The sequence below is a fragment of the Salminus brasiliensis genome, chromosome 24 (genome assembly GCF_030463535.1).
Source record: "Salminus brasiliensis chromosome 24, fSalBra1.hap2, whole genome shotgun sequence".
NCBI classification, from domain to species: domain Eukaryota; kingdom Metazoa; phylum Chordata; class Actinopteri; order Characiformes; family Bryconidae; genus Salminus; species Salminus brasiliensis.
Window position 1 is genome coordinate 21,016,896 of NC_132901.1, and position 23,731 is coordinate 21,040,626.

At 43.4% G+C, this 23,731-nt stretch overlaps 1 protein-coding gene across 2 annotated transcripts; it reads left to right on the forward strand.

The window, feature by feature from the left end:
* The first annotated feature begins 7,782 nt into the window (after positions 1-7,782).
* LOC140546721 (uncharacterized) lies at positions 7,783-12,931 on the forward strand. 2 transcript variants are annotated; one of them, XM_072670107.1, is made up of 2 exons: positions 7,783-8,174; positions 9,408-12,931. In XM_072670107.1, exons 1-2 carry the CDS (start codon positions 8,030-8,032, stop codon positions 10,664-10,666), a joined length of 1,404 nt encoding a protein of 467 aa, XP_072526208.1. In that variant the 5' UTR covers positions 7,783-8,029; the 3' UTR covers positions 10,667-12,931. The 2 variants fall into 2 exon arrangements, with proteins under 2 accessions (XP_072526208.1, XP_072526209.1); XM_072670108.1 differs by having other exon boundaries at positions 9,411-12,931.
* Positions 12,932-23,731: the final 10,800 nt, after the last annotated feature.

Sequence of the window (23,731 nt, forward strand, 5' to 3'; positions counted from 1 at the left end):
GGGGGACTATGATTCCTCCTCTGCTGATAGAGCTCCAAAAAATCTTCTCCCTTCTCACTTCTTCTTGCACAAAAATGCTCACAGCTGTGCGCCAGGAATAAAGAAGAAGAAGAAAGATGCGCGGGTCCCATTTCCACCTTGTCTAAATGAACGTTCAAACAGGCATCCACCATCATCATCATCATCATCATCTTCTTCTTTAGCAGAGGCTGGTGATCTTTTCAGATACAGATTTGTCATTTGCTAATAATGAAACTTGGAACAGCATAGACGTGATCCCAGAATTGCGGTAGGGTAATGGGACAGAGTGCCATGCATTGGATCAGGTGTTATTTCAGTTGATGCATTAATTGGAATTGCAACCAGGAACAGTGTTAAAGCAGTGGAGTAGTAACTATGGAGTCTAGCACATTTCCATGATATAGAAAAAACACCTTAATTACAACAGACAGAGCGTCTAGGCCCACCCATCCAAGAAAGTACCTGTGCTGTTCATGCTCATTTTAGCTTCCATTGTCAAGCACAACACACCATCAAAGAATTGCAGTGCTTTCATATTTAACCCTAGGCTTGTGTCTCAAGCTGCTAAGCAGAAACTGTTGGGATCCAATCTCCAGACCAAAATTAAGGCTCGGTAGTTATTAAGCAGGTTGTAAACAGGTTTTAATTTGTTTCAACAAAAGGTTGAGTATCAGGTTCACGGCTGAACATATGCCAGGCAAGTGCCTCATCCCTCCTGCGACACAGAATCCCTTGCTAAGAGTTTTGCTCAGAGTTTTTGCTAAGCAGAAATGCTTGAGATCCAATATTCAGTCCAAATTAAGGCTCAGTGGTTAATATGTAGGTTGTAAGCAGTCTAATGTCACCGTACCACTATGGCCATGTGCAGCTATGTGAAACATGGCTAATGTACAGTATGTGGTCTCATTTTCTGCTTAATGGAGGTACACATGGCTTTCCTTTAGCAATTCATGGATCAGTTCTGTTGCTATAGGTAACCAGGGGTGCTGTCAGAGATTTTGGGCCCCATGAAAAGATATTACACTGGGTCCTACAACACTAACCGTTCTGTCAAAATGCTTAATTAATATAATTTCTAAGGCCCCTGTCAGTCACAGGCCCATAGAACCGTCCTTACTCCCCACTTCAATACGGCACCCCTGTAGGTAACAGGGCTGAATTAGTGTAGCCTAATGAATTGTCTTAAATTGTACAGGTTTGCCTTCAGGTTTCCTAAGTGAGCTCAACCACAATTCTTCGGAAAATGTGCAAAATGTCTGCTGCAGGATTGGCAAACAGAGATTGTTGGAAGAATTATTACTCAACAGGTAACACGCAATCATAAATAATGTTAACACAACAGATTTGTATTGTGGGACAGAAGCATTTCTCTTTTTAAAGACATTTAATAATGTCTCGAAGATGGTCTGATTGCCTTTAAACCAAGCGGTTTCTAACACTAGCAAGCGCACACACAAAAATTTGAATGGACCTGATTAATGTTGCCTGAGTCAGGGTGACTGTACTGCCATTGGAAATAAAATAAAAAAACACTTAAAAGAGCAGATGGGTAGCAAGTAACAGCTCTCCAGAAGGAGATGGTTGTAGATGCCAGACACCCTGTTTCCATTCTCTTAGGCACAGCAGCCTAGCAAAGAGAAAATTTACATATTCGTTAACGGACATTATTATATTACTTGAACTGAGATTCTTCTTAGCCTCGGCTGAGTTTGAGTTTGTAGATGGTTCTTGGCTTGGACATACTGTAGAAACCTGTACCTGTAGGGAGAACCACATTCTCATGCCTTGTTTACAAAAATGGGTAAAGAACCATCTATTAAAAGCCTCAGTTTTGGTCCTGAAGACCCATTGCCCTGCATAGTTTCAACTATTCACTGTCCCAACACACCTGATCCAGCTCATCAGCTACTTAGAAAGTCCTTCATGAGGTGGACCAGGTGTGCTGAAGACATGAACACAATGCCTGAAATTGTCCAGAGCAGTGACTAGAGTTGAAATCTACTGCTACAGGTATGGCAGTAATTTCCACCCCTGGTCGCAGAATACACTGTGTCCTGCACACTTTAGTGTTGGCTCTGCTTCCAACCCACCAGCTCCAATTACTCTGGCCGTAACCTCCCTAAACGTAAAGGTGCTGCAAAGGGTTCTTTGAGGGCTGCTGTAGAAGAATCATTTATGTTTCCATAAAGAATCACTTGTGTAAAAGAAATTGCGAAGACCCTTTATATATGTTTTTCACATGTGAGCATCAAACATGGTTTTGCTATGGCATCGCTCAATAAACCTTTGTGGTACCTGTGTTTTTCCACAGTGTAGTTTCCAAAAGGCATCTTAACTGGTCAAGAGCATTCAGTGCGATGCTCGCTTCACCATTTTTGAATCATCTGTGTTGTGGGACACTTTGGGGAGACCTAGCTTAGATAATTAACAAGCTCCTCCTGAGATGATGTGAGTCATCAGGAACTACAGTAGAAAAGCATTACAACTCGCAAGACAGGGGTTACTCCAGGATCAGTATTGGGAACCTGTGCTCTATGGTATCACTCCAGACAATCCTTTTTTGGCACCTATATTTTTACGATTGTTATTTGTAACAGTGAGTCTGCTACAGTTACAGGTTCCCGAATCAAAGCTAGTCGATTCGGATCAATTGATGTCTTTGGAACGAAATACACTGACATGTGTCTCATTATACTTTTACCCCCAATTGCATTACTTCAGTGCCATAATCTTGGTAAGTGCACAGCATTACATAAAGCCATTACAGAGCTCCGTGGCATTTTGCAGAGGCGAGAGGTGAGCGCTGCTCGGCAGTTATCACAACAGCATCTTGGTGTTATGAACTATTTAATAGATTTAGGTCGACTGGAGGAGACCGCCCGTGGTGAGAGGCAACACATTGGGCCCTCGAATAAGAGCGCATTACCGCGGTGGAAACGATTTGTTCAGGAGAATGTCAGACTTATTTGCCTTTTCCGAGACGAGTGCGATTGTGTCATTATCATAATAAGTATGAAGAACACTCAACGCACCGTCACATCCCGTTTGACGACTGATTTGTATCTTCTCTTTTTTTTCACTTTGGTCCTTAATGTCCTACGTGGAAACGAGCCTAAATGCAAGAACTTCCATTCACTTCACGTATCGGCACATGCTGATTAAACGGATGCGCAACTACTGTTACACTTACTTGTGGCAATTTGTACAGTAGGCTGTTTTAAGATTCGCGAAAAGACAATGGTAGTATTTGGCGCTGCACTTAATGCCAGTTATTAACAGCTGTAGTGTGGCATAGGCTTTGAAGTGGCACTGTCCGTGGTGCTGATTTAAACCGTTTGCGCCATTTGTATGGGTGGCGCTGTCTATGGTGCTAGTTTAAGTGCTCGGATCTGTGATCTGAAACAGCAGGATGGATGGAGCTAGTCGTGCTCTTCTATGGGCAGTCAGAATCAATCAACTGCTCAGATGTTGTTTTATATAATCGTCACTGGAATCGCTGATCAGACCCAAAAATACCCCACCCCCCCCCGCCACACACACACACACACACACACACACACACACACAAAAAAAAAAAAAACAATGTGGAGTGACTATCAGTATTTTCTAAGTCATCTTCTGGTCTTGATGAGTTTCTCACAACGCTTGGTCATTTTTTCATAACATTTTCCTAAAATAGTCTAAATGACTTGCTACCCACATATTCTTCTCTGCTGTCCACACACACCTCCTTCTAGTGGTTGGGTTTTTCTTCTCCACACATTCCCCACAAGTTCTCAATATAGATGGTGCTCCCTATGGTGTTGGTTTAAGAGCTCTCACTGATACAGTTTTACAAATGGTGCTCTCCATGGTGTTGGCTCGAGAGCCTCCATCAACACAGTATTGTAGATGAGGCTCTCACCAACACAGTATTACAAATTGTGCTTTCTAAAGTGTTGTTGGTTTAAAAGCTCTCTCCCACGCAGTGTTTAAGATGCAGCTTTCCATGGTGTTAATGTAAGAGCTGTTGCTGACACAGTATTAAAAATGTTGCTCTTACCAACACAGTATTACAGATGGTGTCCTCCATGGTGTTTTCCATGGTTTTGACTTAAGAGCTCTCGTCAACACAGTATTATGTGGTGAAGGTGCTTTCTATAGTGTTGGTTTAAAAGCTTGCACCCACTCAGTGTTATAGATGGGGCTTTCTATGGTGTTGGTGTAAGAGTTTTCACCAACACACAATTACAGAAGTCTCACCAGTTTATTGTTACAGATGGTGTCCTCAATGGTGTTTTCCATGGTTTTGACTTAAGAGCTCTCGTCAACACAGTATTAGGTGGCGAAGGTGCTTTCTATAGTGTTGGTTTAAAAGCTCTCACCCACTCAGTGTTATAGATGGTATATAATGTAATTATAGCTGGTGCTCTCAATGGTGTTGGTTTAAAAGCGCTCACTGACATTTACATAGAACAGATAGTGTTTTCTATGGCATTGGCTTAAGAGCCCTCACCAACACAGTATTGGGTGCTGATGGTGCTTTCTATAGTGTTGGTTTAGACGTTTTCACTACAACAGTATTACATATGGTGTACTCCATTGTTTTGGCCCAGGAATAACACAGTATTACAGATGCTGCTTTCCATGGTGTTAATGAAAGACCTTTCACCAACATGGTATTATAAATGGTGCTTAAAAAGGTGGGGGTGGTGCTTTCTGTAGTGTTGGTTTTAAAGCTCTCACCCACTCAATGGTATAGATGGGGCTAAGAGTGTTCACCAACACGTAATTATAGATGGTGCTCCTCACAGCTTTGGCTCAAGAGTACTCATCAATACACTATTATATACTGAGCTCTCACCAACACAGTATTACAGATGGTGTCCTCTGTGATTTTGGCCCAAGAGCTCTTATCAACACAGTATTGTAGATGGAGTTCTCACCAACACAGTATTAGGTGGGGGTGGTGCTTTCTGTAGTGTTGGTTTTAAAGCTCTCACCAACACAGTCCTACAGATGGTGTTCTCCATGATGTTAATGTAAGACCTTTCACCAACATGGTATTATAAATGGTGCTCTCCATGGTGGTGGTTTAAAAGCTCTCACTATCTCAGTATTACAGATGGTGTTCTCTGTGATTTTGGCCCAAGTACAGTATTAGGTGGTGATGGTGCTTTCTATAGTGTTGGTTTGAAAGCTCGCACCCACTCAGTGTTATGGATGGAGCTTTCTTTGATGTTGGTGTAAGAGTTTTCACCAACACACAATTATAGATGGTGCTCTCCATGGCTTTGGCTCAAAAGCTCTCACCAACACAGTATTACAGACAGAGGTCTCACCAATTCATTAATTACAGATGGTGTCCTCCATGGTGTTCCCCATGGTTTTGGCTCCAGAGCAGGGCTCATACCAACGCAGTATTAGGTGGTGATGGATTATAGTGTTGGTTTCAACAAAGCTCTCACTACCTCAGTGTTCCAGGTGGTGTTTCTCATGATGTTGGTGTAAGAGCTCTTATTAATACAGTATTGTAGATGGTGCTCTTCACGCAAAGGGTTCTTTTTACGTTGCATAGAAGAACCATTCTTGTAAAAAAGATGTGACTGTGAAGAACCTTTATATCTAATTTCTCCTAGCCTTTAAACGGTTCCTCACACAGACACTTCTTTATAGAAATGTTTTTTATGGAAGCAAAAAATGCTCCTTTTTATGGCTTCCCTCAAAGAACCCTTTGTAGTAGCTTGATTTTTAAGAGTGTAGGTTTTGGAACTCACACTTACACAGTATTAACCGTGGTGTTGGTTTATCAACACAGTGATATTTATTTAGGTTTAAAGGTTTTCGCCCACAGAAGGTTACTAATAGTGCTTTCTATGGTGTTGGTTGAAGGGATCTCGTTCAGACAGTTTCTATAGTGCTCATTTAAGAGCTTTCACTAACACTGCTCCCACCAACACAGTATTGTAGATGAGGCTCTCACCAATTGTGTATAAGACGGTAAAGGTGCTTTCTGTACTGTTTAAGAGCTCTGACCAGTATTAGACGCTGCTCTCAACAATGTTGGCTCAAACCTTCCTACACACTTTAAAATACAGGGTTCTTTTCCACATACAAAATGCTCTGGCTTCCTAGAGATCATTGCATTGGATAAAAGGACCAATCTTGTAAAATGACCAGTGTCTAATCTAACCACTGACCCTGTCATTAGGAGAGAAAATGAAAGGCGAGTGTGTGTGAAGAACCATTTGTGAAGTGTAAAGAACCTCCACATTACTATCTACAGGTTTCTAGGGCCATACATGCAAGCTAACAACCATGACAAAAGTATTGGGACACCCTTTCGTTAATTGTTTCTTCTGAAATCAAAGCTTTCTATTAGATATTGGAGAATTGCTGTGAGAATGTGATTGCATTCACCAACAACAGTGCTTGTGAGGTCAGGATTTTGGAGGATGATTGGATACCAGAGGATACCGCCCCCACCTTATCCCCAACTCCCCAACTCATCCCAAAAGAACTGGATGGAGCACCATCCATCATTCCAGAGAATTCAGCTCCACTGCTCCACAGTTCTTTATACCCCAGGGGGGTCTTATAGCCCAGGGTGCCAATGGGTTCATGTTTATCTGCCTAAGAGACCTATTCTATTGGCGATACTTCTCTGCAGGGACTAGACAAGCTGTGTGTGTATGTGTGCATTTGCACATCTGTGTCAGCTGCTGAATGCACTCATTAGAAGGGGTGTCCACAAACTGGGCTGCCCAAATTTGGCCCACTTACATTTTACATTTAAGGCATTTAGCTGATGCTCTTATCCAGAGCGGCTTACAAGGTTACTCGTATTACAGAGGTGGGTCAGTGCAGTGTTAGGAGTCTTGCCCAAGGACTCTTATTGGTGTAGCACAGCACAGTCACCCAGACTGGGAATCGAACCCCAGTCTCCCACATGGTGTGGTAGCTCAGTGGCAGGTCGTATTACAGAGGTGGGTCAGTGTAGTGTTAGGAGTCTGGCCCAAGGACTCTTATTGGTGTAGCGCAGCACAGTCACCCAGACCAGGAATCGAACCCCAGTCTCCCACATGGTGTGGTAGCTCAGTGGCAGGTCGTATTACAGAGGTGGGTCAGTGTAGTGTTAGGAGTCTTGCCCAAGGACTCTTATTGCCCAAGGACTCTTATTGTAGCGCAGCACAGTCACCCAGACCAGGAATCGAACCCCAGTCTCCCACATGGGGTGGTAGCTCAGTGGCTCAGTGTTATCTGTTGCGCCACACCAACCACTACAGTTGGTTCCACACTATTCCACAGCTGCATATGTATTCCAACGAGTGGTAACACTGATAGATGGTGGTGTTGGATGGTATTCAGATGATGGTTTTAAAGAACCATCCACTGAAATGCTCCTCAGAGGACCAGAGGTGGTTCTTCTAGGGCAGCTCCAATGAACCCCTTATATGTAGTCTAGCAAAGCCCTGTTTAATGAAGCACTGTGAAATCTAACCATCAAGCCCAAACATCAACTCTCAAACGCATCCCGAGCGCTTCTCTGCCTGCTTCCCAGTGTCTTTACGAGGCACATTAGTGGAAGCGTCAGAAACGTACAACTCTCCTTTTTTGGGGGGAAGCCCGTCACATCCTCTGTCCATGTATGGCCAAGAAGACGACAAACGCAGCGGGGGAATCCTCTCAGTGGAGACGATGAATGGGGAGGAGGGACGACGGCTCAGCCCAAGTGTATAAAAGCGATCGGAGGCGAAGAGTCTGAGCAACAGATAGCGGGAGAACATCGAGCTGCAGGCACACATCTGAGGAACCCAAAAATAAAAGAAAACAAGCAAAAAAGGGGGAATTTCCACGTTTGTTGTTCTTCTCGGTTGGATCACAGCCTTTTCACGGAGCCGTTTGGCAGAACAGAAGCACTCTTGCACTTCCATCCGTTTCTTTGGTCAACATTGGTGTGTTTTCTCCTCTGCTCTTCACACTCCGGTCTGCTCGGATTGAGAGGCGCTGGCTAATCGCTTCCGCAAACATGCTCAACAACATGGATTTGAACTCTCAGGACTCTTTCTACCCTCAGTTTGAGAGTTGTAACACCTCAACCATGGGGATGGAAACTCACGGTGCCAAAGAAGAGCGGGACCTCGTCTTTATGGACGCAGCGCACTTTCAGCACGGTGAGTTTTCTGCTCTCTCTGGGTGATTGATTTTTTTGTCGTTTCCAATAATGGAGAAGTTTTATCGCTCAGCTGTGGCTGTTGGGCTGTTTGGAGATGTGCACGGGGGGTTTGGAAGAGGTTGTCCACCCTTTCCACCACAGTGCGCTTCTACGTAGCTGCTACTTATGTAACACCAACTGTAGAATTCAGCAGAATGTGGTCCAAGTGTGGCCTGATGGATGGAAAGACAGACAGACAGACAGACAGACACAGATAGATACATACATACATACATACATATATATAGATATAGATAGATAGATAGATAGATATATATATATAGACAGATATACTGATAGATAGACAGATAGACAGACAGACAAACAGATAGACAGATATATAGATAGATAGATAGATAGATAGATAGACAGATAGATAGATAGATAGATAGACAGATAGACAGATATATAGATAGATAGATAGATAGACAGATAGATAGATAGATAGACAGATAGATAGATAGATAGATAGATAGATAGATAGATAGACAGATATATAGATAGATAGATCGATAGACAGATAGATAGATAGACAGATAGATAGACAGATAGATAGATAGACAGATAGATAGATAGATAGATAGATAGATAGACAGATAGATAGATAGATAGATAGATAGACAGATAGACAGATATACAGATAGATAGATAGACAGATAGATAGACAGATAGATAGATAGATAGACAGATAGATAGACTGATAGATATACAGACATACAGATAGACAGATAGATATTTAGATAGATAGATAGATATATATATATAGACAGATATACTGATAGATAGACAGATAGACAGACAGACAAACAGATAGACAGATAGATAGATAGATAGATAGATAGACAGACTGATAGATATACAGACATACAGATAGACAGATAGATATTTAGATAGATGTACTTTGGTAATACTTTGGACGAGCATCAGCAACTCTGATAATCATCCATATATATATATATATACACATAAACACACATTTATAAACATTTATTTATATATATATATATATAGGTTATATATAAGGTTATATATATAACCTTTATATATAATATATAATAAATGTTATATATTGAATATATTTAATTATATATTATATAAATGTAGTAGAGATGTTTGTACATTGTATATATAATATATATATATAAACACATCATCCTAATCCTCCACGTGTTCCTCATTTCTCTTTTCCCAGCAGACACCTCGGTGACTCCAAAAACCGAGCCGGTCTCAGCGGACCTCTACTCGCCTTGCCTGGGCCCCCGGGGAAGCTTCGACTCCTCGCTGTCCTACTCGGGCAGCTTCTACGTGGAGGCATCGCGCGGAGCCTCGTGCAGCGCAGAGACTCTGCTCAGCATGATCAGCGAGATCGTCGGCGGCGTCTCCACGAGCCCTGGCGCGAGCACTACCCCGCCTCCGTTGTACCCCCCGGTGGGGCAACAGCAACAGCAGGGACAGGGCTACGCAGACTCCGTGCCCCTGGCCGAGGCGGCCGCGCTGCCCGTGCTGGTGGTGAAGCGCGAGCTGGAGAGCGATGGGTACGAGTGGAACGCGAGCGAGTATGACAACAACAACAACAACAACAACAACAACACAAACAACAACAACAACACAAACAACAACAACAGCAGCAGCAGCGGTTACTACTGCTACTTCCAGCCGGAGCCCTTCCAGCACGCGGACGTGAAGGACCTGCTGGACTCGTTCGGCCACGTGAACCCCGACGCGGACTTCAAAGCGGCCGAGAGCACCGTCAAGCACGAGCAGGACTTCGCCAGCACGTGCGTGCACGCTTTTGGCGCGTACGGTGGCGAGGAGGACAACAACAACAGCAGCAGCAACAACAACACCACCACTAACAACAGCAGCTACGTGACATCCTCTTCCTCCTCCTCTTCCTCCTCTTCCTCTTCTCTGTCCTCCTCTTCCTCGTCCTCCACCATCGACTCGCTCCTCTTCTCCTCCCTGCTGCCCGAAACCTTCGCGCAAACCTACGCACCCCGTGCGCCCAAGCCCACCCGGGCGCGCAAAAGCGCAGCCAGCGGCCCCGGCGGTGCGCCACCGCGCGCTAAGGAGAAGCCCTTCGCATGCCCCATGAGCGGCTGCGAGCGCCGATTCTCGCGCTCGGACGAGCTGAACCGGCACGTGCGCATCCACACGGGCCACCGGCCCTTCCGGTGCCGCGTGTGCGCGCGCAGCTTCAGCCGCAGCGACCACCTGACCACGCACACGCGCACGCACACCGGCGAGAAGCCCTTTTCGTGCGACGCGTGCGGCAAGCGGTTCGCGCGCAGCGACGAGCGCAAGCGGCACGCGCGCGTTCACCTCAAGCAGCGCGAGAAGGAGCTCGAGAGGCAGGCGGCCGGAGCGGCGGCTGCGGCTGCGGCGGCTGCGGCTGCTGCCGCGGCCGGTGGCTGGTCGTTTCCCAACACACGAGGGGGGCTCCTGAGTTAAACAAACAAACAAACAAACAAACAAACAAACAAACAAACAAAGGCCTAACGAGCTTCTGAAGGCCCTAATGAGCTTTGGAGGGGACGTGAGAGAGAGTGTGTGTAGGTGTGTATGGGCCGTGTGTGTGTGTGTGTGTGTGTGAGAGAGAGAGAGAGAGAGCGCAAGAAGCTACACCTTGGAAGACTTCAAAGCTTTTGTGTAAAAACAGTAAAACAGTGCAGTAGGGCTCCAGCCCAACACCAAAATCAAGGTTCTACAGACGCTTCTGTGAGGTGGTGCCATAGAAGAACCACATAGAAGAACCACTTTTGGTTCTTTAGACCTTTAAAAGGTTCTTCACATCCACAGATCTCTCCAAAACGGGTTCTCCTATGGCATCGCTCAAAGAAACATCTGAAGCACCTTCATTTTTTGGAGTGTAGGTGCTTGGCCCCCTAATTAAAGGCTATGTGATCAAAGCTTGAGCATCAGAATGGAGGCATAGAACTTTAAAGGAACCCAGATCTGCTCCTTCCTTCACCACCCCTCTGTGCCGCTTGCTCTCCGTGCAGCAACTGCAGAACTTAGAGGAAAGAAAGAAAAAAAAAACTCTGATCTTCTGGGGTTTTTTGTTTTGGTCTCCGTTTTTCTGTCTGACCTGCAGTTCAGCACTTTCTCCTGCTGGACAGCTCCTCCGACCTCAACTCCTCCTGAATGTATTGCACTTAATCTCCTTAAACTTAAGAGTCTTTTATTCAAAAAACAAAAAGATTTGTGCTTTTTTCTGAGTCTTTTTATATATCTATATATCTATATGACGTGACCCACCTGTTTGATAACTCTTGGAAAATGCATGTTTATGTTAATGTGTGACGTTGTTTTAATTAATAGCTGATGATTGACGGCCTGGCTGCACAAGCCAGGCCTATTTTACCTCGTCTGGCGAACTCGGCCTTGGCTACACCACGACTTGTGGTTCATTCGCAGCAAGGCTTATGTTGTTGTTTATTATTATTATTTTTGTTTGTTTTGTTTTGTTCTGTTTCTAAGGTATCATCGCTGTCACGACACAAAGGACCTTGTATGTCTAAAAGGGCAACTTTACAGGAGAAGGAAAAAACCCTCTTACCTTTCAACTGAAGTCAATGTAAAAAGATTTTATTCAGAGTCATTTTGGAGCATTTGTGTCGGTCCATTCTTCACAAAATTTCAACACAATGTAAAGAAGCACTGCCAGATTTTAATGATCCTAAAAAGTGAAAATGACAAAAATATAGGGACATATGGTTTTTAGTGTGTGTGTGTGTGACAGAGATGATACTATATTATGATTTCCATTGATGTGTTTACTTTTCAGATTTTCTTTAAATACATTTTTGGTTGCTATGCTATTGAATGGTAATTGTGTTGTTTTGATGAGGAAATCTATTCTCTAAGTGTCAGATTTGGACAAAAAAATGATAATAAATATATTTATATGCCTATGATCATTTGTATTTTTCTAAACGTTTGCCTATATTTCCATGGTTGCTTCTTTGGATTTTGAAAATTGAAAAAAAATATGAAGTTTTATTTATGAACAGTGTTTCCTATGTGTGTTAAACGGGGAAAAGGCAGAGCTCAATGGGAGACGTAACGGATTCCCAACGTCCGCGGGGTGAAAGACTCCTTTTCGAGTGTTTGAGTGTTTGTTCTGAATATGACTGATATAACTGCAAAGCGTCGGACGCCAGCCCCTCGGAGACGTGACACTGAGCAGCGCCTTGTCGCTGTCGGACAGTTAGTGCTTTTCAAACCCACCACATGTGTGTGTGTGTGTGTGTGTGTGTGTATATAAATCAATGAACTCTGAATCACATGGCTCTTTGTAGTTTGTAATGTGATGAAGCAGGACTAGAATAGCACAAGGCTAAACGTTGCTGTTGAGTAACTAGGTAGCACACATTGCTGCATTTCCTTTTTTTTCATTTTCCAGTAGTTCTTCTTCTACATGAAGGTATAACAATCTTACCACAGTCATATCGCAATTGTATTGTACCGGGCAAAGTGGTTTGTTTGAGAAATGAGGAGGGGATTGGTGTGTGTGTGTGTGTGTGTGTATGTGTGGAGGGTGGGGGGATGTTGATGGGGAACTTGCCTTAAGTTATTTTTAATCTCTTCCAATGCTGGGAGAACAATTTTGTACATACCGAGACGGTTTATACAAAAATACTTTGAATGAACATTGATGTTTGTTATTTTTATGACTGATGTTTATGAATAAAACTATTTGCTGAGTCTTTTAAAGAGTGATCCCGTTTACTTTGTCAAAGTGATGCTTATGAGAGGGCAGTGATGGCTCAGTGGTTTATGCAAAAGGTTGTGGGTTTGAAACCTCTGTCCATTAAGCTGCCACTGTTGAGCCCTTGAGCAAGGCACTTAACCCTCTCTTAATCAGGAATGCTTTATCATGACTGGCCCTGTGCTTTGTTCACAAGGTTGTGGGTTCGATACCCTGGTCCTGCTGAGTCTTTTAAAGTATAATCCCATCTGTTGGGTCCTTGAGCAAGGCCTCTTATCTTTTCTGCTTCAGGCATGCTTTATCATGGCTGGCCCTGTGCTCTGACCACAAGGTTGTGGGTTCAATATCCCAGTCCACTTGTAATAAAAATGAGTTCACCTGATGAGGTTTCTTTTTTACCAATGTACCTGTGGTTCTAAAAACTGGTGCATCTCTACTATAATCATAGTCAAAATTATCCAAAAGTGGTTCTTCTATAAAATTGCTCAAAAAAACTTTCAAAATATGTGTGTAAAATAGTGATAAATGGCAAAAATGGAGATACAGTGCAGTGCCAGCTATGATCTATAACCCTTTGAAAATCCTATAAGGTGTTGGGCAATTGTCACCACTTAAAGAGCCCTTTTCAGTACTACATAGTATATTTTTTTGCTTAGAGTGTATCAGGGTTCTAAAAAACCCCATGATTTCCAGTGCCGTCCCTAATACATCTAGAGCAACACAGTAAATGGTTCTTTCACAGAGCTTCATCAAGATATTTAGCATCTTCTTGCCTTAAATTGCTTGTTTAGATTTTCAGCTTTCTATCTGAGATGTCTCCCACTGGCTTTGGCGTCTGTTAAACGTCAGGCACTGAGTTTAAAGAAATGACCAATGTACAACTTGTCAATTTGACAGTATTATATTCAATAGAATTTGCCTTTTTCTGTTATTCTAGTTAGTCGTGTCTACTCCTTGCCTTACCTTGCCTTATTTTGAATCTGTCCTGCTATTAGCACCCTAATCAGGATCATTAGGACCCACCGTAGCTTGGTGAGAAAGCACTTTGCTGCAGGAGTATGAGAAAGATCCTATTCGAAGACTGCTTGGGGCAGCACGACATGCCAGAGGGCTGCAGGTTGTAATAAGTCCTTTTTTCCTTTTGGGCATGTGTGTATGTGACCTCCGTGTTGTCAAAGGCTTGAAGTGAAAATTGAATCCATTGCAGATTCCCTTTGAGATGCGGACTGCGTGTTCAGCTGTACTCGAGGTGAATTGCAGCTTTCCTCGCACCCCTTTTTTCTTTTTTTTTTTTTTTTAGTTTTTTACCTTTAGAGACGTGGCTCAGTAGACTACCTTCAGAAAGGCTGACACTTACAACTCTATTATTACCAGCTGAACACTCTACCTGCTACCCAACATGCCTCAATACTGTCGGAATAGGGATTAGCAGTTGTTGAGGGACCTGCAATCGGGAAGTGAAGCAATCAAGATCTGATTGAAGTGTAGACTTTCAGCTTTGATTTCAAGAGGTTTAACAAAAATATTGCATTAACCATTTAGGAATTACAGCCATTTTCCATTTTCCCAGGCTCAGAAGTATTTGGACAAACCAACCTAACTGCAAATATTAGGAGTATTTTTAATCATTGGATGCAAATGCTATAAAATGCAGTCTGGAACCCATGGACATCACCAAATATTGAGTTTCTTCCACTGAGATGCTTTACCAGGCCTTTGCTACAGCTGCCTTCAGTTCTTGATTGTCTGTGGGTCTTTCTGCCTTCAGTTTTTAGTCTTCAGTAAGTGAAAAGCTACTCAAATTGGGTTGAGGTCAGGTGACTGACCCAGCCATTTAAGAAGATTCCTTTTCTTTTGTCCAGTCGAAATCTTTGGCATTCCTCAGGTTTACAGACTCATAGACTTCATGTATGTACCAGTGAAGTCTAGGTGAAAGATCATAAAGCTGGATTTCAGAGATTTAGATTGGGCTATTGCCTTAAGAAGCTGTTTCAGTGTGCTGGGTTACTATCCACTCTTTTAAAAGTATAATATCCTTAAGGAGCGTTTGGAGGTTCTTTAATTTGTAACTGTGGAGGAACTTTTTAAGGTACTTTGAGGAATCCTCAAAGAGAAGGAGGTTCTTTGAAGGTTTCTCAAAGCACCTTAAGAGGTTCCTCCACTGAGGAACCTCCAAAAGTTCCTCAATGGTTATATACGTTTAACAGTATAAGCAGTGATGGAGCTTTATACACTCAGAATTCCAGATTAGTCGTCACATCATCAGTAAACACCAGTGATCCAGTTCCACTAGCAGCCATACATGCCCATGCCATAACAGTGCCTCCATCATGTTTGACAGATAATGTGGTATGCTTTGGACAAAAAGCCTTTTTCTTTTCCATACCATTCTCTACACGTCTGTGGTTTCATTACGTTTAAGAGGTTTAAAATAAATGTTCCTAAATAATAAAATAAAAATTTGCTAAATTGTTTGCAAAGTGGTTGATATGGCATTTCAGGTGCTTGCAGTGGTGTCTCTGGTGGCTGCTACTGTGTGGCTAAGTGGTTGTTGTGGTACCTTGCTGTCATTGGTTGGGTGTTGGTTGGGTGTTACCAGTGTATTTGTATCTTTGTAATGTAAGACGATTGCACCCCCAATAGTTGATATTCTTGCTTGCTGGTCCTTGAGACCAGTCCACTAATCAAGTATTGCTATAGAGAAATCACCAACAAACCATAAATCACTCGGGCACACCTGTGGGATCATGTTCTTCAGAGAGATTAAGCAGTGTTTAACACCTTTAGGAAGTCCTGGAGTGTTTATTGCAAGCCAGACCTACTCCACTGATCAGTAGCTGACCATAACAATGACCCAGTTGCTGAACAGATCTAAGCAATGTCCTTCCCAAAAGACAGATGTGCAGGCGTCTGGATACCTTTCTACATGTTGTGGACATCCAATGTGTACAAAAGAGCCTAAGAACCTTCCATTGCCTTTCTCCCAGGCCGGTGCCTCAACTGGGCTCCAGCCTACCGCAATCTGTTGCGAAGCGGCAGGCAAGAGCACTGAGGGGCTCCTCAGCGTGTAGCACATGACGCAGCCCACTGGCAGTACATCGTTTTCACCCACGCCGATGCGTAAGAGCCTGCGTCGTCTTCCTGACACAGTCCCAGCCACCGAGCAGCATGTGACCCACCACATGGGCCGCCGCTGCAGCATGGTCCTCTCCATCCATTGTGAAGCCTGGGGGCCCCCTTGATGTTCAGTCGGGCTCTGATGCCATTATTGCGCTCTTTGCATCAGAGAATGGAGTGTGCAGTGGCTGATGAGTGGGAAGGGAAATGGCCCTGAAACAGGGTTGGCCATAGCGGTACGGTAGCACTTCAAACATGGAGCACTGTTGAACTCGTGAACCTAGGGAGATATACACGCTATAGTGAGGAAAGGTGCTGGGGTTTGTGGGAAATGGCGAGCAACATATGGATGGTTAACATTAAATTAAATCAACTCGATTATTTCATGTTTGGTCAACCACACCAAGAAAGGCACCAAAAGGTTTTCCTGGAGCAAGGAACCACACAGAGGAACCACTTTCTGTAATGGATCTTTTTTTATAGATGTAGGGGGAATTCAACTGATCAACTTTTCAAATGTTCTGCATTATAAATGGTTGAAATGGTGCATTGTGAGGTGAAAGAATGGCAGCATAAACTGCAAAAGTGCATTTCCTGAAGAAAATGTTAAGTGGTTCCCTCATCCAGGGAGATGCTATGCTGTTGTTGCATGGTCACTAGAGTGAATTGATATTGGAAGGTGGTTGATATGGCATTTCAGGTGGTTGCTATAGTGTTGTTATGCAGTTACTGTAAGTGGTTGCTTTAGCATTCCAGAAAGTTGCTTTGCTGTTGTAACACAGTCGCTAGATGGATACAAACGAATAAGTGATCATTTTACCTTGGACAGTAAAACACAAACAAGACAGGAGATGTATTCTGACAGCTGGTTTTAAGACCATGTTTGAGGTCTGCACGTGTCTCTCCACCACTAAATGTTTAACAAATGTATGTGTTAGACCTAAACCTTTGTAAAACTACTTTGTAAAAAAACATACCACCAAAAATAGCTGTATCTCAAGCATCAGGCAGCATATTCATAATCATATAGTGCAATAACCTTCTGTAATGTAGCTTTTAGAGCAGTGGTCTCCAACCCTGTTCCTGGAGAGCTACCTTCCCTCAGACTTTGGATCCAACCCCAATCAACTTCACATAATCCAACTAATTACTGCCTTCACAAGTCCTTGAGTGGCTGAATGGGCTTTAGATTTAGGCTGGAGTTGAAACCTGCAGGAAGGTAGATCTCCAGGAGAAGGTCTGGAGACCACTTTTTAAAAGCATTACATGCCTGTGAGCCGGTGAATGTCTCTAGAAGGGAGCATTTCACATAAAACTTTATTTACACTTTAATTATGCAGAAATATTTAGGAATTAAACTCTCTGCAGGGGTTGTTCCTACATGTCCAGTCCAGTTGTTCCAAGGTGTTCATCATGCCATTTCTACCTACCATTGCTCTCTTTTTTCTGAAGCAAGATAAAGCCTCTTGCAGATCACTTAGGCCTGTGGTTAGAGCACCCTGGTCAATGGCTGTTCCTTAGAAACACCTCAAAGCTCTCTTGTTTGTTGAGGCACCGGCTATTAGAGCGCAACCAATAAATTTACACTGCCCGTCAAATTAAGTGTTTGCTTTAGGACGATGTAAAAGGCTGACTTTTGATGCGAAAGCCGGAGGTCTCGTTAAGTGCCGTTACCGGCTATATAGAGCTCAAGTGGCCCGTATTAATCATAGTCGCACTTCAGACAAGCTACATGGCAGCGTGACCGCTGGATTGATCCGTCCCAGCGCAATCATTGCGTGATTTTATATCCACCTTGACGATGTGTAGCCGGCAGTGCGCGGTCCTCGGGCGGGCTCCGTAATCAGGCCGCATAATCACACGCCTCCAATGGCAATCAAGGCCTAGCGGATTAATTTGTCCGATGGCTGCGCGGTCCGACAGTCCCATGTCTGATCCTGAAGAAGGGTGTAGGTGTGTTTTAAGAGTTCCAGGTGATTAAGGCGCAGAAGTGGCGAGGTAAAGGAGCTCATTATGCAAACATCGGAGTGTGTAATTCCTCGCCATTGTGTCCCCAAACCGAATTTCTTCATTAATATTACCGGTCAGGGAAGACGCTTAGAGGATGGATTGGAGAACTCACTGAGGAGTTTTTCATACCACGTTAAAACGGCGAGTTGAAACCAAGGGGTCAAGGAGTCTTATCTACAGCTATTCTCTTCGCTGCTACATCTCTATGGCAACAAGGGTCAAGCGTCACTGTGCGCCAAAATGGAATAGAGAGGTGAAATTTAGAGAGAGAGAAATTGCCTCAAAGCAATTCAATCACATCGCAGGACGACTCACAGCTGTCCTTGATTGAGTGGTGAAAAAAAGGGGGGCTTGTTCCGGACCTCGGAATACTTAATTCAATGTGCAGTAACTCGCAAAACCAAAGAGTTTGAAGATCCTCACTTTTTCAATTGAAGTTCCGCCCATTCCCCCATAAGATGGTCAACTTCAGTTAAGGCTGAAGTACATGGATTCTGGATAAAGGTGCATGAAGATCTCTGTAGAGGGAACTTGTTAAACAAGACCTTCAATGTTTGATGAACGTCATAATCTTCTTCTCAACCCTACAGTTTCTGTTCAGGAATGCAGAACTTCATGTCATTGCTTGTCTCTGTTCTTTCCTACAGTTTTCATGATGCAGAAAGCCAGCTCCATGCTGTTGCTGCTTGCAAGCTACTGTTACTGCTTGCTCATTGATTATCTTCATGTACAGGGGCTCCTGTCAAGGGGTGGGATAAATTAGGCAGCAAGTGAACAGTCAGTTCTTGAGGTTGAGTTAATAGCAGAAAAAACTGGCAAGCGTAAGAAGCGTAAGTGTCTGTGACCCAGTTGTGATAACTAGATGGGTTAGAACACCTCCATTACACTAAATGGACTTGCCCTCTACTGCTCCTCTGAATTCCTCATCCTTGGGTGTCATACCACTGTCTAAGGTCTGCTGGCACAGGTGTATGTGAGAGCAGGCCTTCTTATCCAGCTGTTCTGGTCAGTGTCAGGGTGGCTCCAAAGCCTACCCAAGAACACTGGGCCGTAAGGCGGGGACACACCCTTAACAGGGCACCAGTCCATCATAAGATAACAGAGACACCCATTCATTCTCACACTCAGCCTAGGAGCAATTCAGCTTAGCCAGTTCACCTACAATCTACAAGAAAGGTGCTTGAAAGGTGCCTCAAATAAAATAAAGGTAATTCATTTAATTTAATATTCAATTAAATTTTATTGAAATATATTAAATTTAATAAAAGATTCTTTATAAGTATTAAGATTCTTACCCAAAGAACGCTTTCAATCTCCTGTTTCTGGGAGTAGCCAGAGGAAATTGGATACAGGAAAAACACACCAAGACCCTCCCAGGCAGTGACCAGAGCAAGCATTGAACCCACAACCCCAGGCCTCTGGAGCTGTACCACCATTCCGCCCTTACAGAATTCACTCCTATGTCATTTTATTCATCCTCCTGGTGTGTAAAGTAGTATTATTCAGAATCTATGTTTTCTTTTATGCATTTTATACTGCAAAGTGACCTTGAGTTGGAGAAAGGTGCTACAGTATATATAAATAACATTTTACTATTATCACTCAGGTAAGATAATGTGGCTCAGATTTAGAAGTCATTGCAGACTTTCAATAAACACTGCCATTTAGTTTTGTGTTGATAGTTCTACGAGATGATTTGGCTCATGCACAGTGTTGCGAAAGTGTCAATACACTTGTGAATAGCTCAAAACAATCAAGACAGCAAGGCAAGAAAGTTGGGTGCTGATGGAATTTCTTCTTTGTAGTTTTTCACTCCAATTAAGCAATGTCTCTTTCTGATGGTAGATGCTGAAAATTGACATCAGCTGTGGCAAGAGAGCTACCTGTCCGTCCCATGATGACACTTTAGAATTGTTTCAGATTTCCTTGCTTATCTTGTGGTCTGCTCTTGGGCTGAACTTACTAGGACAGCCTGATCTGGCCATTTTGGCAGTTGTTTTAAATGCTTTCCACTTGTACATTACTAAGAAGACAGTGAAACGGCTGATTTACCTCTACATGGTTCACCTCTCATCTGCAACCTTCTTTTTGTGAAGGCCTCAGAGAGCTCCTCTGATCTGGTCATTGTGATCTTCACCACTCACTTCAACAATCAAGAGCAAACCAAACTAAATGTCTGAGGTTTAAATAAGACAGACTCCTCCAAAATCCTCTCCAACCACGTTCTAAACATTTGCAGCTGATGCTCTGCACCTGATTCTAACTTTAGGCAAATTAGTAATAAATGGTGGTGTCCTACCTTTATCACACAAGAAATCTACACGTCTATTCATTTGATTTTATAGATGATTTGTAAAGACATTTCTTCCCTTGTGTGTGTCTCTCAATATTGTTCAAATGAAGATCAAATGTTCAGATGTTTAAACATTAAGACAAAGGCTTGTCTGGGGTGTCCTAATTTTTTCACATGACTGTACATTACTCCTACTTCTGCACCCCTCCCCATGACGTCACCTATTTCAACAGACAAGAGGGACCCGCCTGGTGTTCTGTAGTTTGGGATTGATGGCAGGATACTGTAGTAACCATTAACAGGCACTGGCCCTAACCCGCCACTGACTGTTTCCTTTAACAAGACGGACGAGACAGGAATGGCTTGTCGCTGCTGTGTCACTAGGCTGGACTTTACCAGGTTGGACTGATGAGCATTCTAGAAGAACCCTGATCTGTTTCTGTAGCTCCTCAGCTCCAGATGTTCTTCTACACAGCCCAACAAACGTTTGAGGACACAGAATCTTCCTTCGAAATGTAAATTTTCTGGGAACTGGGAAAAGATCTATGAAGTGCAACACACAGTTGCGGACAAATTAATATTTTGTTATTTCTAAAGTAAAAATAAGTGAAATGTTGCTACTGGATACAAACCAAAATCTTAATGTTATGCAAAATGTAGTTTCACACACTGAAACTCCTAATTAAACCCATCTATGACAGTAAATTCACACATACTAGTGTTTTGGACAGTGAGAACATACACATCCAGAGTGCTCAAGGAGAATCTGAGGGTTAGATGCCTTGTTCAAGGGGTGACAGTCCTAAGGATGGAATCAGCGACCTTTCAGCCACAACAATCCTCAGGTGTAAACCAGTGACCTTCTGGTGCATTCTCTATCATTCTGGTCCCAACACTGTCCAGCAATCCTAAGGTTTGAACCTGCAACCTTCTGGTGCATTCTCTAACCTTCTGGTCCCAACATTGCCCAGCAAATCTTGAAGTTTCAACAGTGCATAACTTTGGTGCCTTCTCTAAACGTCCAGTCCCAACATTGCTCAAAAATCCACAGGTTTGAACCAACAACCCTCTGGTCCTTTTACTAACATTCCAGACCCAACACTGCCCAACAACCCTCAGGTTTGAACCAACAACCTTCTGGTTCCTTCTCTAATCTTTAGGCCAAGGCTGGCCTTTACGAGGAGAATGGGTTGTCATTTGAGTCTTGGTCCATCTCAAGATTCCTTCCGCTCACCCTGAGGGAGTTTTCATTGCAGCTATCACCACTGGTTTGCTTAAAAGAGGCTTGGACCCCGATCTCCACAAAGCTGCTTTGTGGCAACATCAGTTGTGATAGCTCTACACAAACTGAACTGAATTAAAAACCTTTAAACGCTTTCACTAAGAGCCCCAAATGAATGCATGTACATGGTAGCGAGGCTGTATTAGTAAGTAAGTTGATGTGGTTGGGAGGGTGCAAGCTTGGAAGATAGACCGTTAGCTTGTGCTCAGTGGGACAGTGATTGTGGTGTGGCTGACAATTGTGCTGTGGTAATGAGGCTTGGCCAGGGATGGCTGTGTCACATCGGGCCACCCATGTGTCAGTGTGTGTCACGGAGAGAGAGAGAGACACACATTCGACCACACACACACACACACACATACACACAATGAGCTGGGAGACATAGAGAGAGAATTATAGACACAGGAATTAAGAGAGAGCTTGAGACAAGGAAAGAGAGAGAGAATGTGATTATGAGAGAGAAAAAAAAAAGTGTGTATGTGTGTGTCTATGTGTGTATGTGTGTGTGTGTGTGTGTGATAGAGAAAGAGACGTGCTGTGGTCAGGGACTGTCACACCGCTCCCCTGCCACCCATGGTTCACCTCCGGTGTCAGACAGTAGAGAAACAAGCGCTTAGGCATAGTGAGGCAACAGTTACCTCAAATGAAGTGTACCACTTTGGAACAGGCCGGATTTCCCATGTGTAACAGGTCTGCCAAGGCATATGGCTCTATTCCATGGAGCATCTTCTATGGATTTTATATGAATGTAACTTGGCTTGTTTTGGCGATAGATTTTTGCCCGTTTTTTTCTTCTTCGCGAGGATGTACGCTTGCTCTGAAAGGGCATTAGGAAAATGAGTGGGTTGAGTAGAGCTTCTACTCATAACTGCTCAGCGGGAATAATCTATGCGTTCGCCGCGCATCTCCCTGTGTGATTCACACGGCCACGGCGGATATAACTTTATGAACCATGTTTATGAGCCTTAGCTGTGCTTTTTTTGGGGCTGTTTTGACCGTTTTCAATCTAGGTTGGGCTTAGGTAATAGGATGAGTAGCCTAGGAAGCCTACAGTGTCGGGTTAAATAGATTTAGAGTGGTAAAACAGCCCAGGCCTGTTGATGTCCTCAGCCTGCAACGTTTTTATTTTAAGGCGTTAATGATGTCCGAGGCTCTGAAATCTGGCTGGAAGGATGCCATGTACATGGCTAAGTATATCTTAGGGGATCCAGCTCATACTGAAATCAGCCTTGACACTAAAATGCTCAATTCACTGTTGGTGAGATACGTATTTTTAGCACCTTTAGGCAGCAGAGATATTAATACTGGTAGTGCAGGTGGGGTAGGAACTGCACTAGGGCCTGTAGTGTGGAGCTGAGGAAGGGCTTTGCATGATTCCATTAAAACTGTGGAGAAACCTCTCGAGTTGCTTTGGGGAACCTTCAAGGATCATTTAGAAGGTTCCTCAAAGCACCTTAAGAGGTTCTTCCACAGTTTCAAATGGAAGAAGTTCTTTAAGGATCTTACACTTTTAACAGTGCCCTATAACTATGCTAACTTTAAAGTATTTAATGAATAAATGTGGGACTATTATAATTAATAGAGCCCACTAGCATTTTTATCCTAGTTTCATGGTCCTAGTTATGCTGCTTCCAGGAGGTGTAAAACCTACAAACTATTAGTCAATGGAGCATGCTTTCATTGTGGTTTTTGCTGTTTTAGTATGCGTCGCATGTCTCTGGAGTGTTTGGCAAAGATGACATTTAAAGATGACATTTCGTAATTTGATCTCCTCTCTAATAGTCTTTATATACCAGATGTGAGCATTACGACACTTACTGAGCGTGTAACTTACTGGAATCCACAGAACATCTAGAGCGCCAGAGCTTTGAACGTGACAGAAAACCTCAATTGTCTTTGTAATTGGATTAATTTGAAATGCTATTACAAACACAGGGTAGTGTGATCTCTAGCAGTGCTTTTTAGAAAACACAGGCAGGGTGTTGTAAAAGAAGCTACGTGACGTGAAACAGTGTGTATGTTCCTTGTGGCCATCCCCCTCCTTCTAGGACTCAATGAGCCAGGGCCCCGACCTGCAGGGGTCATTGACGGAAGATGGATTGT

What these genes read in the sequence shown, in the direction of transcription:
- LOC140546721 (XM_072670107.1), top strand. Translation starts at nt 8,030, where the DNA reads ATGCTCAACAACATGGATTTGAACTCTCAGGACTCTTTCTACCCTCAG. An exon ending in CGCAGCGCACTTTCAGCACG is followed by an intron (nt 8,175 to 9,407) that starts GTGAGTTTTCTG and finishes CTCTTTTCCCAG; the next exon opens with CAGACACCTCGGTGACTCCA.